The 17,974-nt window shown below is 38.4% G+C and overlaps 1 protein-coding gene across 1 annotated transcript in view; it reads left to right on the top strand.

Moving 5' to 3' along the window:
• Nucleotides 1-17,974, top strand: part of MTMR10 (myotubularin related protein 10) — a 46,249-nt gene that overhangs the window by 20,088 nt on the left and 8,187 nt on the right. The window contains exons 6-12 of the mRNA XM_012642709.1: nt 2,777-2,867; nt 9,402-9,579; nt 11,327-11,414; nt 11,497-11,585; nt 13,973-14,103; nt 15,248-15,317; nt 16,481-16,551. Coding sequence (XP_012498163.1) covers nt 2,777-2,867; nt 9,402-9,579; nt 11,327-11,414; nt 11,497-11,585; nt 13,973-14,103; nt 15,248-15,317; nt 16,481-16,551 — 718 coding nt within the window. The remainder of the gene's footprint in view (nt 1-2,776; nt 2,868-9,401; nt 9,580-11,326; nt 11,415-11,496; nt 11,586-13,972; nt 14,104-15,247; nt 15,318-16,480; nt 16,552-17,974) is intronic.

The raw sequence follows: 17,974 nt of genomic DNA, 5'->3' as shown, positions 1-17,974 counted from the left end.
TAGACATACTCATTTGTTTCCTGATCTAATGTGATATTATGCTATTTTTAAGGGGCTTTTTCAAAATAGGCTGTGTTGGGTTTTGCCTTGCAGATAGGCCTTGTTTCTTTTTTGCTTTGTGGCCACAAAGAACATATTCTGTAACCGATGATCTGTGAATTTATTTTGTATAAACTGTGACTGCTTTCTAATTGTCTTAGAGAATGTGATACACTAGTATTACTGGCTTGGAGTATTTTCCTTAATATGTTAGTAGCTAATTTTGTCAACTAGTATTTTAGTGCAGCCACTATTGGACACAAGGCACCTTCAGAAAGCTACTGAAGTGATGCTACAAAATGGAAAAATCTTCAGATCTTTACTCAAGTCTGTGCAGAGAAGTCTTTCTTGGTCTCCTTCTCTAAATGTTTAACCTGCTTCCCTCTTCTCTCAGTATAACACTTCATATTCCCCTTCCCTGCTCTCCTTTTTTCTCCTTTAGCACTTATAATTATGTAACTTACTGTATTTTTGTTTGTTTATCTTTAGTGTCTATCTTCTTCACTAGAATGTAAGCTTAATGAAGGCAGGGATTGGTGTCTGTTTTGTTCACTGCATCCCCAGGGCTTAGGACATTGTAGGTGCTCAGTAAATATCTGTTAAATGAATGAGAAGTGTGGCATCTACCCTTAATGAATTGACCTTAATGGTAGAAGTATAAGAAAGTACCTATGTCCTACTTTCATCCACATCATAACTATTATAAGAATACCTTGAAAGTATAGCTATATCAGCACAATTAACTAAAGAGACATTTTATATTGGAACTGTAATTATTTGAAGGGAACAGTAGGGTTTCTGGAATTAATACTCTGAAATTGGCTTGGTCTAGGAAGGTTTATGAAGATAGTACTGTTGAACAGACAGGACAGTTTCCAGGAAAGCATGGTTGGCTAAGAGAAATAGAAGGATTTCCTAAGCAGAGTGTGGCAGAGGAGATGGCTAGGGCCAAGTCAGACAGAATGTGTGCAAACATATTTTTCTCTGACCAGAGACTGCTGAGGGAATATTGGGAAGGTAAGGGATGTCTGGTGAGGAGAGTCAGTTTTGTGAAAAATCAAGAATGAGAAGATTTATTTTATTAAGCAGGCATCTGGGAACCACAGCAGATTATCAAGAGAGTAAAATTATTCGTCAGAATTGCATCTTTAGAAGAGAATTCTTAAGTGTTGTGGATTTCTAGACTGTAGGGAAGCCCACAGAGGTGAGTATGGCTTAAGGATATGGCTGTGGCAGTGTAGTGAAATGGACAAATATGAGAAATTTCTAGAGAACAGTATAAGAGAGCTTGTAAACTATATATGGTGCCCAAAGGAATAGGGAGTGCTGAGGATTTTTCCAAGGTACAGATTTCAGTAGTTGTGCTGCTGGAAGTGCTTTAAGGAAGAGTGTTAACAGATTAGCAATGGGAATGTAGACAACCCGCTCTGAAATTTTGTGAGTGGAGCCACCATAGAAAGCTCTCGTATAGGCATTGAGGAATTGAGATATTACATAAGTTTCAGAAAGCTTTTTTTTTTTTTGGTCAAAACTAGTGATAAATTCTGTCTGCCAGGTTGTATATTTTAACTGAATAAGATAGGAAACATTTATTCTATCATAAAAATGACTTTTAAAATACAGTTTAAGCAGCAAGCTGACACATACTTACTAGTTAATGGAATTCGCATCAACCCATTCCAAACACTGCTAACTTGACATGAACTAACAACTAAACTTTTCTTGCTTGCTCACTTTCAAAAGTGTATCATTCTGACTTAATGCTTTACCTTCTAAATGATATCTAATCTTTTAAATAAGATCTTCTGCTATTCTCTTCTTGCATATGTCTTATATGTCTTAAATTTCTTCTTCTTTGCTCATTTGAAGAGTGTTTTCTCCTCTGGTGCAGAGTTTGTATAAGCAAAGGGCACCATCCTTCACTCCATTCAACAGCAGTTGAGAATGACAGTAATATTTCCATGTATGGATCTCCTCTGAAGGCCAAGCATATTAATCTTTACCACAGACTAGGTATTAATATTACCTTCATTTTACAGATGAGCAAATTGAGGCTGGGAGAGAGGAATTGACTTCACACAAGTTATGTAGCAAGTACTTGATAGAACTAGGATCAAGCCCTGGTCTGTTTGACTTGAAAGCCCACACTTTTTCCACTACAGGACACAGTCTGAAATCATTTAACTTATACACAGTTTTTTGATGTACCTCTTTGAGCCACCCATGTATTTTTGAGTTTCTTGGCAATTTTAACTTTTTTGTGATTATGGCTTCTCTATTAAGTTTAGATTTTTAATCTATGAGGTATAAACATTAAAATTTCATACCTTATATTAAGCCTTTATTGTCCCAAAAACAAAACTTTTTTCTTCTTCTTTTTTGAGTGGATTTGTTGTCACTGCCTTTTTGGAGAATGCTTCTTTAGCTTTCAGGTATATTTATTGGAACAAAAATACTTTCCAGTTAAAATTCAGCTCAGCAAATACTTACTTGCCATGTACTAACTAAGATTAAAACAAGTGTCTTTAACAAAGATTAAGCAGTGTCTTGGGGGCACAACAGCGAATGAGATACCTGGCCTTAAGGAGCTTTTATATTCGAGGTCAACCAGAAAAACATGTAAATAGTATCTATAATCACTGCCCCAAGATGATGCTCCCAGTGACCAAGGCCTTGTTGTACATTTCATTTAACTAAGTGTGTTAAAATCAAATTCTAAATGTAGAATTTTTCCTAGGTATGCCTTGCAATAGCTCATTATTCCCAGCCAACAGACCTCCAGCTACTCTTTGCATTTGAATATGTTGGGAAAAAATACCACAATTCAGGTAAATATGAAAATATTAAATATTGTGACTAATTTTACATGTGTAAATTTTGCTCTTATGTTTATCAGAAGCCTCCAAATATGTGAGCTTTAATGATTGTAGAATTATTAGCTTAATACCTATTGGAGAAGTAAGCACTATATACTAAAAGAACCAATAATTTATCACATTATTTCTTGAAAAATAATCAGAAAGAGCCTATAGGCTTATAGTCATGTCAAGTGTTTTACCTCCAGTTATTGGCTTATATTTTATGATGAGGAATATATCCCCTACCTTTTTCATTGGTAGCTTGAGTTAGGGAGTAATCTTATCTTTTAAGAGAATTGACAGAAAACTAAAAACTAGTTAAAAAGCGTAATATTTTCAGGCAAAGTGTGATTTCATGCAGAAGATAAAGTGGTTAAAAACTTTCTGTGGACTTCATTAAGATTCTCAAAATAATTTCTATTTCTGAATAACATTGATGAAAGGAAGATGAGCTTTTGTCCAAAGGACAGGTATATTCTGGGCAATTTTTGTGAAAGTAAAATAGCTTTTTCTACATGACAGCCATGACATCACCAAGGAAAACTACAGATGATCATGTAATTCCTGTACTTTCTGTTTATATACAAATGTAATTTTAATAAACCATTTCTTAAAATCTCTTAAAAGGATAGAGAAAAACAAAGAGGCTGTGTCTCCTTTTAGCCCCCTTGTGGGTTAGTGACTGCTCATGGACTAGCCAGCTGAAGTACATGTTCTCTCACTGTTTAAGCAAGAAAAACAAATCAGTTGTGTATTTATAATGAAAAATCCATTCACCACAGCATGGTCTGGATTTTACAAATTATTAATCATCCTGGACTTTTATATTTTGTTACTGTAAAATATATGGTAGTAATTTAAATAACCTGTATCTTACAGTATTACTATATTGTAAGTACATTAAAATGTAGTATCAATACACAGTATCTTCAGATGCATATAGTATAAATACACTTTCATTACTCGAAAAAGTATCTATCAACACTATAAAGATGATATATGAAAATACTGCCTTGCAGAGTAGCTCTTATCTTAAAGTACTATGCTTACAGAAATTGGATAACAAAAGTATTTGTAACTTAATTTTTCTTTTTCTTTTCTTTCTTTTTTTTTTTTTTTTTTGAGACAGAGTCTCACTCTGTCACCCCAGGTAGAGTGCAGTGGTGCAACCTCAAACTCCTGGGTTTTAAGTGATGCTCCTGCCTCAGCCTCCTGAGTAGCTGGGACTATAGGCGCACACCACCACACCTGGCTGATTTTTCTATTTTTAGTATAGGCGAGGTCTGGCTCTTGCTCAGGCTGGTCTTGAACTCCTGAGCTCAAGCGATCCTCCCGCCTCAGCCTTCCAGAGTGCTAGGATTACAGGTGTGAACCACTGTGCCTAGGCTGAGTATTTGTAACTTAATTTTTTTTATCAAAATGTACGTAATTATAACTTAAGCTTGAGGAATACAGTTATTTTTAAAAAATTATTTCTTAATATAAAGTAAATTTACTTATTGTCTCAAAATAAAGAATTACATGTTTTTTTTTAAAAAAATAAAGTACTATAGATCCTGCATTATTAGTCAGGAAAGTACTCCTTTGGATCATCATCAGGCTACACAACAGTGAGCACTAGGTTATCCTCAATAAGATCCTCACCCAGAATTGCAAGAGTCACTGAAATGAATATTTCAAAAGGTATAAAAGTTGGAGGAGGGAGTCTTCAATTCCTGCTAAATTTGTTTATGATACAAACCAGTTATTCATGCTACATTTTTTCTGATAGAAATTATTCAGTCCAGTGTGCAGATCCATAACTTCAGCACTAATATAATGACTTGAGCTCAACAAATAAAATAAACTTCCTATAAAATTGATAACCTATTGCCTGCTTAAGTTACTTTTCATATTTTTCTTCATTCATTCTTTGCTGGCATCTCTGGTTTATAATATTGTTAATAGTTTATCAACCATAGGTCTTCTACTACTAGGTTTTTTTTATTTATACCATTTACTTCCTCTATTCTTATATAACTTGTTGATAAAGTTTGATGATTAATACTTAAAATATTCAGGAATACTTTTTTATTCTTCAGATTCCACCTTTGACAAGTACTTCATAAATATAACACTGGCCATAGTTTTGTTAAGATTCCTCGTAGGGTGACATCCTTTAATATCCTTCCATGCTGTTACAGAAGCATAAACTGCATCCTTAAGATCAAAAGAAGCCTGAAATTTCCATACACTGCAGTCAGAATTCATTAATTTGTGAGTGAAAGATGCCCAATAATCCACTCTTGAACTTCTGGATGACACCTTGATTCATTGGCTGGATTAAAGAAGTCCTTTTTGCAGGCAGGTAGGTGACAAAGCTGTTTCCACAACTAAGATCTAAAGTTGGAGGAGCTCCCCTGCAATTACCTAAGAAAAGAATCTTTTAGCAGGCCTTCGGCATTCTCAGGTTTTCATTCATATCCAGCATCACTTGAGTAAAAGCCATCTCTGAAAAGTTCTGCTGTCATCCAAGTACTTCTGTGAGGATTCTGTATTACAGTAAGACGTGTAGTACCCCAGGCTGTACACAGACTCCGCAAGAGGCACTAGCTCAAACAAGGACAATCATTCTGTTTTTTCTCTTTTAACTTGAACGAAACCATGAGGGCTCTGTTTTCATCAGTCAGATTATTATTGGGCAAATAATGTCAAAAAAGTACAGATTCATTTTTGTTATAAAATTGATAAGATGTCAGATTATGCTTCTGGACTAAAACATTGAAAACTTCATGACGTTACCTGCAGCCTCAGTGTCAGCAACTCTACTTCATGACAGACATCATGCTTCCACATGCTGTGATGTAATGTGGAGTTGTAAGGATATTTCACATCAGAAATTGTACATTTGCAGTGACATTTGTTTTTTAATTCTATCCTTTTTATGAACAGAGATCTTGGTATTAGATTTTCCTTTAAATGCTTATTTGAAAAACACGGTACGCAATCCGTTTGAAACAGTGTAGGAATTTTTGAAGTTTGTTGCTTGTCAATTCTTTCAAGATTTTCAGTGTAGCTATAAATGACTTTGATCGATCCTCTTGTCTCTTGAATATGCCACGGACATCAGAATCATGTTAGAAGCCTTTAGAAATCCAGCCATGTTGGCTCCACCACAGGCCCACAAAGTCAGAATCTCCCAGTTAAGAACTACTTTGTTGGCTCACCTCTTTTGAACTTACTAATGATCACAGTTCTCTTTTTAACTTCTTTATTCTTTATGACTTTTAATTTATACAGTATCATCAAAGTAATAGGCTTTATTTTTATATATTGACTACTTTCATTATCTTTTCTGTTGCTTGAGGTCATTCTAAATATCAGTGGGGCCAACTAAATGGAAACTCTAAAATAACCTCAACAGTCTAGGATTAGACTTCTGAACTAGATCATGGAAGATAGCCACAGTCAGGAGCATTTAGTATCTGGTTTCACTTTAGTCAACTGAGGAGCTATAGCATAAAACCTCAGTCAGGTGGCTGTTGAGGGAGCCAGGTCCCCCTAAGATGACCTGCTTTGTCAGTCTAGTGCTGCATCCCCTCATAGTGATCCACTTACAGAAGAAGCCACTGGTGTTAGCCCCTTGGGACTTTTGGGAAAGCATTAGAATTTCTACACTATAAAGCCAGATTGAGTATCTGTTACACTTTCTGTAATGAGCTCTCATCGAAGAAGATATAGAACACATAAAAGACCTAGTCCCAATTGTTGAGAAATGTACAGGATTCGAACAAGAGAAACCTATAAAATAGCAAACAATACAGGATCCTATAGATGCTCTCCCTTTACGTTCAGAGAATTTGTCTAAGTTCGATCTTGAGACGAAATTTGGCAAAAGAAACAGTCTCATAAACAGTAGCACTTTCTTAGCCTAGCTTATTAAATCCTGCAACTGAAAACCCAAAAAGTATTCGGTTCTAGACTGTCAGCCAGGGGTATGCTACCAAACAATTTACGTACCTCTTAAAATGTCATGTGTGTGTTCTTTATACTTCTTTTTTGGTGGTGGTTGTCTTTATTATGTGGCTAGGACCTCTGGTTCAATGTTTAATAAAATTAGCAGGCATCGTTTCTGTTCCTGCTTTTAATGAGAGTACTGTTTGTTCTGTGTTTTTGATAAATATCTTCTATTAAGTTAAGGAAAGTCCCTTTTATTCTAAATTTGCTAGTTTTTTTTAATCATATAACATATGTCAAACTCTATCAAATATTTTACTGCACTTACTGAGCTGGTCATATAGGCCTTTTCCCCTTTAATTTAGTCATATGATGAATTACTTTGATTTTCTAATACTGAATAGCTTTCTGTGTTTTGGTGCTCTGAACACTGTTGAGTTTGGGAATTGCCTGAAGATTCTATGCAGGTTTTGTATTCTTGGGAGATCACAACTCCCAAGGTGTCCCCCACCCCCACACACTGTCTAGTTGTGTTACCCCAGAGAAAGCACTGAGATGGAATGGACCCCCAGGATATGGGCTTAGAATTGGCATTTCAATTTTTAATGAGCTCTGTTAACATCAGATTCACTGGCTAATTCTGATGCCACTTAAAGGATTCAAAATTCCTAACGTGGTACATAAGACCCTTCATAATCTAGAATGGCACTGCTCAGTGATGGAATTGATCTCTAATCTGTGCCATCCAGAAGGGCAGCCACTAGCTATTTGTGGCTATTAAGCACTTGAAATGTGGCCAGTGTAACTGAGGGACTGAATGTTTTGTTTTATTTCATTTTCATTTCGGCTTAAATTTAAATGGACACGTGTGTCTAGTGTTTACTCTTTTGAGCAGCATAGATCTAGAGTCTAGGCCCCATCTAATTTCCAGCCTTTCTTCAACCCCCTCTTGAACCCCTAATGCTCTAGCTGAATTTAATTACATGATGTTATACAATTATACCATGCTTTTTATGTTCTTTTCTGCCCAGCATGCCTATCTCCTCACGAGCCACCTGGCAGCTTTTGAGTCATTCCTTAGGACTCTGATCAGATGTGGTCAAGTCATGAAGCCTTTCCTGCCCCGGCCTTCTTCCCCACTGAGAGTTAGGGGCCTCAGGTGTCTTCTGTATCTTCGTTGTACTCACTCAGTACCCTGCGATTATTGTACTTACTCCCTACTGTCCTGCTAGCACTTTCAAGATAGAGATAAAGTCTTACTCATCTTTCTGCTCTCAGGCCTTAGCACATGGTGGATTCTCAGAAAATACCTGTCTTGTACCAGGAGTTAATAAGTAATCAGTAGGAATGGGCACAACATGTTCATGGGACAATGAAGGGTTTTGCATGGCTAAGGGGAGAATGGGAATTGAGAATAATGGGAAATAAAAGTCAGGTAAGTCATGTCAGGGATTGCTAAGGCCAAGAGAAACCATTTAAGTTTGCTTGATTCATTTGGAAAATGGGCATGATTGAAAGCTTGGGTCAAAGGACTAGCATCGTGAAAGCATCCTTCCGGGAAGTGTGTCTCATGGTCAGCTCTGCCTGGCTCAAGCACAGCAGAACCGGGAGACTTGCACATTTGCAGCCTGCAGCAGGAAGACATTGGACCAGGATGGGTTGTGCCATCTGTCACTCCAGATTGCCAGGGTAGATCTGGCTGGCTATTGGGACAGCTTCTAGTCACTGTGCAGGCACTCCAGAGGCTGTGGGCATGCTCCCAGAAGATAGCAGCACTTCTCTCAAGAGAAGACTCCTTAAAGGAAATTCAAGTCTAGGCTTGCCCTGCTGAACTCTCTGTGGGACTAGCTCTCTAGCAAAGCACAGGGAACCTTGTGAGCTTTTCAAAGGAAAATTGAGTAGATGCAGGAAATGAAGAATTTTCTAATGAGCAGAGAGATGGAAAGTTGGTAATAGAAAAAAGAAAGATCTGGAGGGTTTGAGAACAGAGATGATTGTTGGGTATATTCACTTTTCCAGGCAAAATGTGTGGAGAAAATAAGCTAATGACTTGGATTTACCCCACAATTTGGGGCAGGGAGCCGAGGGAGGGTCAGGAATCGTCTCTGTTAGAATGGTGGGGATGGAAGACATTTGAAAATTAAGGAGAAAATAAATGGAGAGGAAACATGGGCAGCAGACATTCTTCATCATTTGGGGAGGTGATCGGTAATAGGAAGGAAGAGAAATGTGTAGCACAGTAGCCAGAGTGGTCCAACAGGATCAAATGAAAGTCTTTTTGAAATCACAAAGACTGACCTGTTTATGTTTGAAGGCAGAGGAGAGAGAGCCAGTAGGACAGAAAAATCGGAGCTATTTAAGGAGCTGGGAAAGAGCTGGATAAGGACAAGACTAAGTGAGTTATTTGTAGATGGACAGGGCAAGACAGTGCTCAGAGAGACTTGAAAGATGAAGTGGGGAGGAGATGCCACATCAGAGTATGTGTGTGACAGGAGGCACCGAGAGAGAAGAGGTAGCGCTGGGGGAAAATGTGACTGTTAAAATCAATAATATTGCTTTCTCCTGCAGCCAAAATTAATGGAATATCCTCAGGAGATGGAGGAGGAGGAGACGGTGGAGCTGGTGGTGGCAGCCCAAAAACTCCACTGTTTGAAACTTACTCAGATTGGGACAGAGAAATCAAGAGGACAGGTGCTTCTGAGTGGAGAGTTTGTTCTATTAACGAGGGTTACATGATATCCACTTGGTAAGTCCAATTTTAGTGATGTTATATATAGCTGGAAATGACTTCCCTCTGAAGAATAATCAAACTGCTGTCGTTGTTAACTTTAAGTTATGGTTAATGGAATATTTATTTTTAATGTTTTAATGAATATTTTATTTTAAAGATCAAGGCTTTTTAACATAAAGTATTAATATCCATTGAAAGAAGTTGATAACAATTCCTTACTGTCATCAATAATCTAGTCAGTGTTAATGTGCATTTTGTCTCGTTACTGTCTTTTACAATTGGTTTGTTCAGATCAGGATCCAAACAAAGTCTTCACGTTGAATTTGCTTAATATGTCTCTCAGCCCTTTCAATCTACAACGATCTCCTCCCAGCTCTTTTTACTTACTTACTATTTATTTGTTGACAAAACGAGGTCCTTTGTTCTGTAGAATTTTCCACATTCTAGATATTGCTGGTTTTATCCCCATGTCCTTTAACATGTTCCTCTGTCTCCCATATTTCCTAAATTTTAGTTAGCTCTAGAGGCTTAATTGGACTCAGGGTTAGTGTTGTTGGCAAGAATGTTTCACTGGGCGGAGCTTTGTGCCTCCTGCTGGGTCACGTGGCTCTCAGGCTGGCTCACTTTGTCTCTCTCATCGTGATGTCGCCTGACCAGTGGGCTCAGGGGCTGTCAGCCTGATCCATCCAGTGTAAAGTTCTCCTTTTATATGATAGTTTTAGATGCCAAAAATAATTTTTCACTGGGAGCAAGGACCATTGCCCATGGAAGATTGTTCATCTTCTAATTCTGTCATCTTTCTGCTTTCTGTCAAACATTTCTCTCACCAACTCTTTAGTATCCTCTAACACAGTTCATGCAAGAAAAGCAGTATAAATATTTACTTTTTCTCCTTTACTTAACAGTTTTCTGAATAGTGAACGGATTCCCTAGAATCCTCCAAAAATGACTAGGAATTTATTTTTCAAATCTGTTTAATGTCACTTATTACTTGGGAATTTTTTGAAGTGTTTTGTTTTAAGGTAATGGAAATCCTCATTTGTTCATACAAATAAGCAGTTTTTTAAGGGGAAAATAAAAAAGCACTACCCTTTTATTACTGGTTGATCCAGTACCAGGAACTTCTAGGAGTACAGTTCTAGGGAAGGTGCTTTGGAGCACTTAGCTTGTGTCTTCTGCTTCCCCTGAACTTACTTACCTTTCCTGGTCAGCATGCTCTGGTATGTGGGCTAGAAGCACATGACAAAGCCTGCCAGGCCACGGGGAAGAAAGATGAGAGTAGGAGGATGTCTTAAGGTACATTGAGCTTACCCGCTAGTAATTGTCTGATCAGTGTCCTAGAGACTGTGCCTTTTAGGGATGGGGAAGGATAGAAGAGGAAGATAAGAAGAAGGGAGCTAAAGCCTCTTCAAAGATTTGTGAGGCTTTGTTTTGTTTGCATCGTTACCCACAGTCTGTCAAGGGAACAAAGGTGGATATGCTTTTTAGCAATTGCATATATATTTGATTAGTAGTCATTCTGGAAAATATTTCAAATATCTTCTTTGTATTTTTCTCATGCTGTAAATTTAAATTTTGTGAGAACTGACCACATCACAAATGGTTTAGACTGAGATGTCTAGGATGGTCAGTGCCCCTATGATGTTCACATGTGGCCACTGAGTGGGGTGCACATGAAGTGGGGATAAATGTGTTTAATTATCTATGGGTCTGAGGAGCCTTTAGCACAGGACTCATGTACTATTGGTTTTTTTCTCTGCAGCCTTCCAGAGTACTTTGTAGTGCCAAGTTCTTTAGCAGACCAGGATCTAAAGATCTTTTCCCATTCTTTTGTTGGAAGAAGAATGCCAGTAAGTGAGTTCTGTTGGATTTCATGAATACTGACGTCCGTTGTTTCTACACAGTTAAGTAAGGATTCTGCCTCTCTTCTAGCTCTGGTGCTGGAGCCACTCTAATGGCAGTGCTCTTGTGCGAATGGCCCTCATCAAAGATGTGCTACAGCAGCGGAAAATTGACCAGAGGTAATTAAGAAATGGTCATTGTCACTTTAGACTGTTGTATTTAATGTAAATAAGTACAGTAAGTTCCCTAATTGAAAATAGCTAGCCAAAGGCATAGTCTTATTAATCAGCACCATAAATTCTATGCAAGAATTGCCATTTTTAAAAGAGTGTGAATATATTAAAATTATAACATTTAAATTGTATTAATTATAATTTAATTCTTTGGTTTATAAGACACTTGAGGATCTTACATTGCTAACATCTTGCTATAATAGTTCCTTTAGCGTACTTTCAAAGTAGAGTGATATCCAGTTGAGACACTTCAGGATAAATCAAACTTTTCTTATAGTTCAGTGTGTCTTATTTAGGTCTACGACGTCACAATAGCTAGAACGGTGGTTTTAATTAGCCACCACAGACAAGTTTGGCATCATCTGCTAAAGCCATCAGTAACCTCCATGTAGGAGGCCTTTCTCAGTCGTGCTCACAGCAGCGGGCAGCACTATCAGTTAACACTGTCTAGGCCCTCGGCCTCTGCTCCTCTCCACTGTGCTCCTGAGCTCCTCCTTCTTGCTGACACTCTGTGCCTCTGCACACCTGTCCCCGTCTCTCCACACATTACACAGGGTCTGTCTAAGGCCAGGTCCTCTTCATGCTGGGTATTCCCTTCCGAAAGGAGTTCCCCCAGGGCTGTGACTTTAGTGACCAGCACGTCTATATCTCCAGTCTAATTTGACATCTTCCACTCGGAGGTCTCAAAGGCCCTTTAAACTCATTATGTCTAAAACCAAACTCAAGGGCATGGCTGCCATGTCATCCCCCAGCCTGCTCTCAGAAACTGAAGGGTCATCCTTGATGCCTTCCTCTTATGTTTCCCCTCCCCATCTCCAATCCCTTCTCAGATTTTGTCACTTCACTTCCCCAACTTCACCTCTGCCAGTGTGTTGTAGGTCCCATCATTTCCTCCTTCCACAACCCCTCTCCTCCTGGGCTCCAGCCACCTGGACATCCCTGGTGTTTTCAGTCTCCTGACATCTTCCCATGCTCTGCCCTTCTCCTGGGCTGCCTTCTTCATGCTCATCCGTGAGCACCCTCCACGCCCACCCACTTGGCACTCACGCATTCTTTATATTTCTACTTAAATATCACTTCCTCAAGATAAGCCCTCCCTTACCTCTGAAATTAGATCAGGCCTCACAGGTATACAGGGGCTGTCCGGAAAGTATCCGGCCATTGTTAATATAAGGAGAACGGTTACATGGCTCTATTTTCTAGAGCTCACGACTTTTTCTTCATAACATTTATTTTAGTTTTTAATGATATATATGTGTTACAGTCTGATTACTGCCTTTTTTACTAGACCAGAAGCTCCATGTGGTGAGGGATTATGTTTGTTTTGCACACCGTTGTATATTTAGCACCAAGGAAGCACTTATGATATTTATTGAATACTTGTTGAATACATGAGGAACAAATGAACAGATCTTAGAAAACAGGCTCAGAGAGCCTCAGAAATTATGTATCACAGTCCATTATTGAGACACCAGATCTTAGGTTTTTTCCACAGTACTGTAACTTACAAAGCCACACTTGCTGAAGCAAGTAACTGTCAAGTGGCCCTCAAATGACTTTTCAGTTCTCTGGAAAGGAGGTGACTGCAGTTCACAGAAGTCCACATTCTCTATGGATTTTAATTTTATCTTAATTGCTTTAGAAATTTTCTGCTGTGTCATGCTCCAAGCCTTGTTTTCACTACCATGCATGGTGATTAAGTGCTCAGTTAAGAATTTTGCCATTAAAGGGAAGATTGCAGCACTGTCGGAGTTAGTTACAAAACCTTATAACCAGTGGCAGTTTCGATTATTTAATTTATTAAGCTAAGAATTACATCAATTCCTCCCCCACCCCCAGCTATTCTATTCTTCATAAATAGGACAGATTCTCTTTGTTGTCCAACCTCTTCTCCACACCTTTTTCCCTCGGGCATGTCATCTAGGCCCACCAGCCTTCTCTAGGTTCTCCAGCAGCCAAGCTTGTTTCCCCCACAGGCCTTTGCACCAGCTGCCCCTCTGCCTAGAACAGGCTCCCCTTTGCATTGCTCCTAGTCATTTAAGTTTCAGCTTCAGTATCATCACCACAGAGGAGCCTTGTTTGTGTGACCTAAAGTGACTGTCAGTTTAGGTCACTTGATTGCATAGTCATGGCATCCACCATAGCCCAAGATTTTCTTATTATTTACCCCAGCACCACCAGGAATGCAAAATCCATGAGGACAGAGGCCTTGCCTGTCTTGTTCACCTCTCTATCCCCAGCTGTTAGAATAGTATGTTGGCTTATAGTAAGTGCTCAATAAATATATGTTGAAGAAATGAATGAATAGTGACTAAAGGATTTTGTCTTATTAGGATTTGTAATGCAATTACTAAAAGTCATCCACAGAGAAGTGATGTTTACAAATCAGATTTGGATAAGACCTTGCCTAATATTCAGGAAATACAGGCAGCATTTGTAAAACTGAAGCAGCTATGCGTTAATGGTAATTTTATTTTTATTTCCTATATATAATTAACAGGGGGTACAGAATTATATGAGACACGTCAGGAAAAGTGATGTTCCTTAAAAATTTAGAAATAGGTATATTTAAGGAGTTTCATTGACGTATTTGTATGAATTATATATTGTATGAGAATTTCAGAACTTCCTAGGATGTGAAGTTTAAACTATTTTTTGTATTGGAGGTGAAAAAAAATGAACTAATTAAATTTCCTTCAAATCATGAAAGGTATAGAATACTTTTATAAAACCATTTGCTAAGTAGAACACTGTACTGCCTTAGAGACAAACTTATTAAGACTTTAATACACCAACTTATATTTTGAGATAAGTGACTTTACATGGATATGAGACAGAGCTGTGTTGTAGCTGTACCCTCAGAGTTCTAATATGTCTGAGCAAACTCTTATCAGGTGGCTTCAGTGTGCCCTGGGGGACGAGTAACATGAAAGCATCTTTGGCATAAAGTGGCTCCTCCTTGAGGGATCCTCTAAATCACCTGGGAGTCCAGAGAGGCAGCCTTGTAGCAGGTCTTCAGCAATGAGTGGGCACTTGCCTGGAGGAGAGCTTTGCAGGGGCGGGGCAGGGGCAGGGTGTTGAAGAAAAATAGCGCCTTGAATGATTATCATTACTCTAGGCAGGGCAGTGAAGGTATCTTTTATTTGTGCAGTGATCAGCCACCAGGGTCATGCCAGTTGTGCACAGAGGTAGCACTGGCTGCAAGGGAAGGGAGGAGAAGCAGAGCAGGCAAGGCTCACAGTCAGGAAGCCAAGGGCTGGGGCCTGGACAGCTGTCCATGCAGGCGGGGAGGGCCAGAATCAAGGTATGGGCTGGGCAGGGAAGGCCAGGTACCGCTAGCTCTTAGGAGGCAGAGTTGTTCAGCTCTCTGAGATTTCCCTGAAGGAGCCAGAGAGAAGACGGTGGAGGCCTGGGGATACTTTGTTACAAAGTTGTAACACATCTTGTTAGATGTTTACACTGTATTATTGTAAAAAGGCATGACACTTAAAGCCAACTTGTAAATACTAGTAACAGTGATGTAGCTCTTAACTCTCATACGGATCATATAAAATTAAACTTAAAAAGCCTAAAAATGTATGTGTGTATAATTACCGTATTTATTACAGAGCCTTTTGAAGAAACTGAAGAGAAATGGTTATCTTCATTGGAAAATACTCGGTGGTTAGAATATGTAAGGTTTGTATAAGTTCTTTCTTTTTTTCCTATAACTTTTTATTTTGAAACAATTATAGGCTTACAGGAGGTACAAAAATAGAAAAGAAAGCCATATATTCGTCACCCACCTTCCCCCAGTGGTTACATCTCACATAACTAGAGTACAACATCAAAACCAGGAAACTGGTGTTGGTGCAATTGATAGCTCTTTTTCAGATTTCACCAATTTATACTTGCTTTTGTGTGGGTGCACACAAACGGAGCTGTGCAGTTTTATCACATATATGGACTCACATGTCAAGATACAGTCAAGATACAGAACTGTTCTATCACCACAAGCCTCCCTCATGCTGCCCTCCAACCCCCATCCTGTCTACTGGCACCACTAGCCTCTTCTCAATCTCTGTACTTCTGTTATTTCATGAATGTCATATACGTCAACCCCTTCCCTTTGATAAAGGGTTAATTAATTTCCCTGATACAAAAATTATAAAATTGGCCAGGCATGGCGGCTCATACCTGTAATCCCAGCACCTTGGGAGGCTAAGGCAGGAGGATCACTTGAGGCCAGGAGTTCGAGACGAGCCTGGGCCACATAGCAAGACTCTGTCTCCACAAAAAGTAGAAAAATTAGCTGGGTATAGTGGCCCATACCTGTAATCCCAGCTACTCAGGAGGCTGAGGCAGGAGGATCGCTTGAGCCCAGGAGTTTGAGGTTGCAGTGACCTGTGATCTCACCACTGCACTCCAGCCTGTTTGAGAGAGTGAGACCCCGTCTCAAAAAAAAATTACAAAATGTATTCTGTTGAAGCATCATATAAATACCACAGAAATTCATAAAGATTGAATATACAAATGTGTACAGATGGTCTCCAGCTTAGGATGGTTTGGCTTATGATTTTTTGACTTTACAATGGTGTGAAAGCACTGTGCATTCAGTAGAAAGCAGGGTGATACTTGACACTCGCTTGCGGTGCAGGGCAGCAGCAGGGAGCTGCAGCTCTCAATCAGCCTTGTTTCAGCTTCCAATATTTTCAGCTTATACTGGGTTTATCAGGACTTCCCTCCAGCATTAGTTGAGAAACTATAGTGAAAGATAAGGTTTGCTTGATTTCAAGTACCTTTAAAATATATTTGTAGTAGAAATTTGATTTTTAACAGTACTTTTTTTTTTCTCTTTTCAGGGTATTCCTCGGACATTCAGCAGAACTTGTGTACATGCTAGAAAGCAAACATCTCTCTGTAGTCCTACAAGGTAATTAAAGTAATTCCTGAAAACACTGTGACCACCATGCCAGCCAACCTTCATAACTGCTTATCCACATTCAAGTAAATTACATCAATCTTAGTTCTCTCTTATTTACTGCAGTACTCAAATATACTAACAGACCTGGTATGTCATTTAAGTAAAACAATGGTGAAAAGACTGCAAATAGAAGAACAGAAAGGAATCCAGTTTTTATCCTTTATTAAATCCTTCCTCCTATTTTATGGGAAGGGTAGGTCATATCCCTTATTGGATTAATACTTAGCATTAATTTTGGCAAGGCATCTTCTCTCTCTAATCTTGCTATCTTTCTTTTTTTTTAAATTTCAGAATATTATGGGAATATAAACATTTTGGTCACATATTAAAAATTTGCCTTTGTACAGTTTGAATCGAAGTTATGAGTGTGTCCATCACCCAGATAGTGTGCATTGTACCCGTCAGGTGTGAATTTACCCATCCCTGCCTCCTCCAATCTTGCTGTCTTTCTAATTCATACAAATTGTTTTAGTTTAAATACCTTCTGGCTCATGCTAGATTGTGACTCTAAGGAAACAGTTTGATATCAAGAAATTGAACTGAATAGCCAATAATGTGAATTTTGTGTAATATTTGGTAGGAATAAACTGCAGTGTAAGTCTTATAGTTAAAAGATGGTTATATTAAATAACTTTACAGCTAATACAATTTCTAAGTTTCCAGATAAAGTTTATACCGTGACTACCTTTTTATGATACAGTGGACCTTCTGCATTGTGGATTCAACCAACTAAGGATTGAAAATATGTGGGAAAAAAATAATTTTGTCTATACTGAGCATATACAGACTTTTTTTTGGTCATTATTCCCTAAATAATATGGTACAACAACTATTTACATAGCATTTAAATTGTATTAGGTATTATAAGTAATCCAGAGATGATTTAAAGTATACATAAGGATTTGCCTAGGTTATATGGAAATGCTACACCATTTTATATTAGGGACTCAAGCCTCCATAGATCTTGATATCCAAGGGAGGTCCTGGAACCAGTCCCCCATGGATGACTGGGGAAAATTGTATATTCACCTTGCATAGTTTATGAATACAGGATGCTACTTAAGCTTGCATAAGTATTTTTAACAACTGTCAAACTTAACTGACTTTAATGAGGCACAAAGTATTTAAATGCTTAGGGGAAAAAAAGAGAATAGTGATGTACCATATAAAGTAATCCTTGATGCAATCACAATATGTGTTTAATTTACAAATGCCTGCAAAGCCCAATAATCACATAATTTCTCTCTTAAACGGTGGCTTCTTATCTTGTTGGAAAGCCCTACTAATCCTGATTTCTCCATGTATTTATAATACAGAAGGCCTCAGAAGTTGTACTAAGCCTGCATTTGACTTTGTTGTTGTTCATTCCTGC

The sequence above is a fragment of the Propithecus coquereli genome, unplaced genomic scaffold, assembly GCF_000956105.1.
Source record: "Propithecus coquereli isolate 6110/MARCELLA unplaced genomic scaffold, Pcoq_1.0 Scaffold184, whole genome shotgun sequence".
NCBI classification, from domain to species: Eukaryota; Metazoa; Chordata; class Mammalia; order Primates; family Indriidae; genus Propithecus; species Propithecus coquereli.
This window is presented reverse-complemented; position numbering and strand designations above follow the sequence as displayed.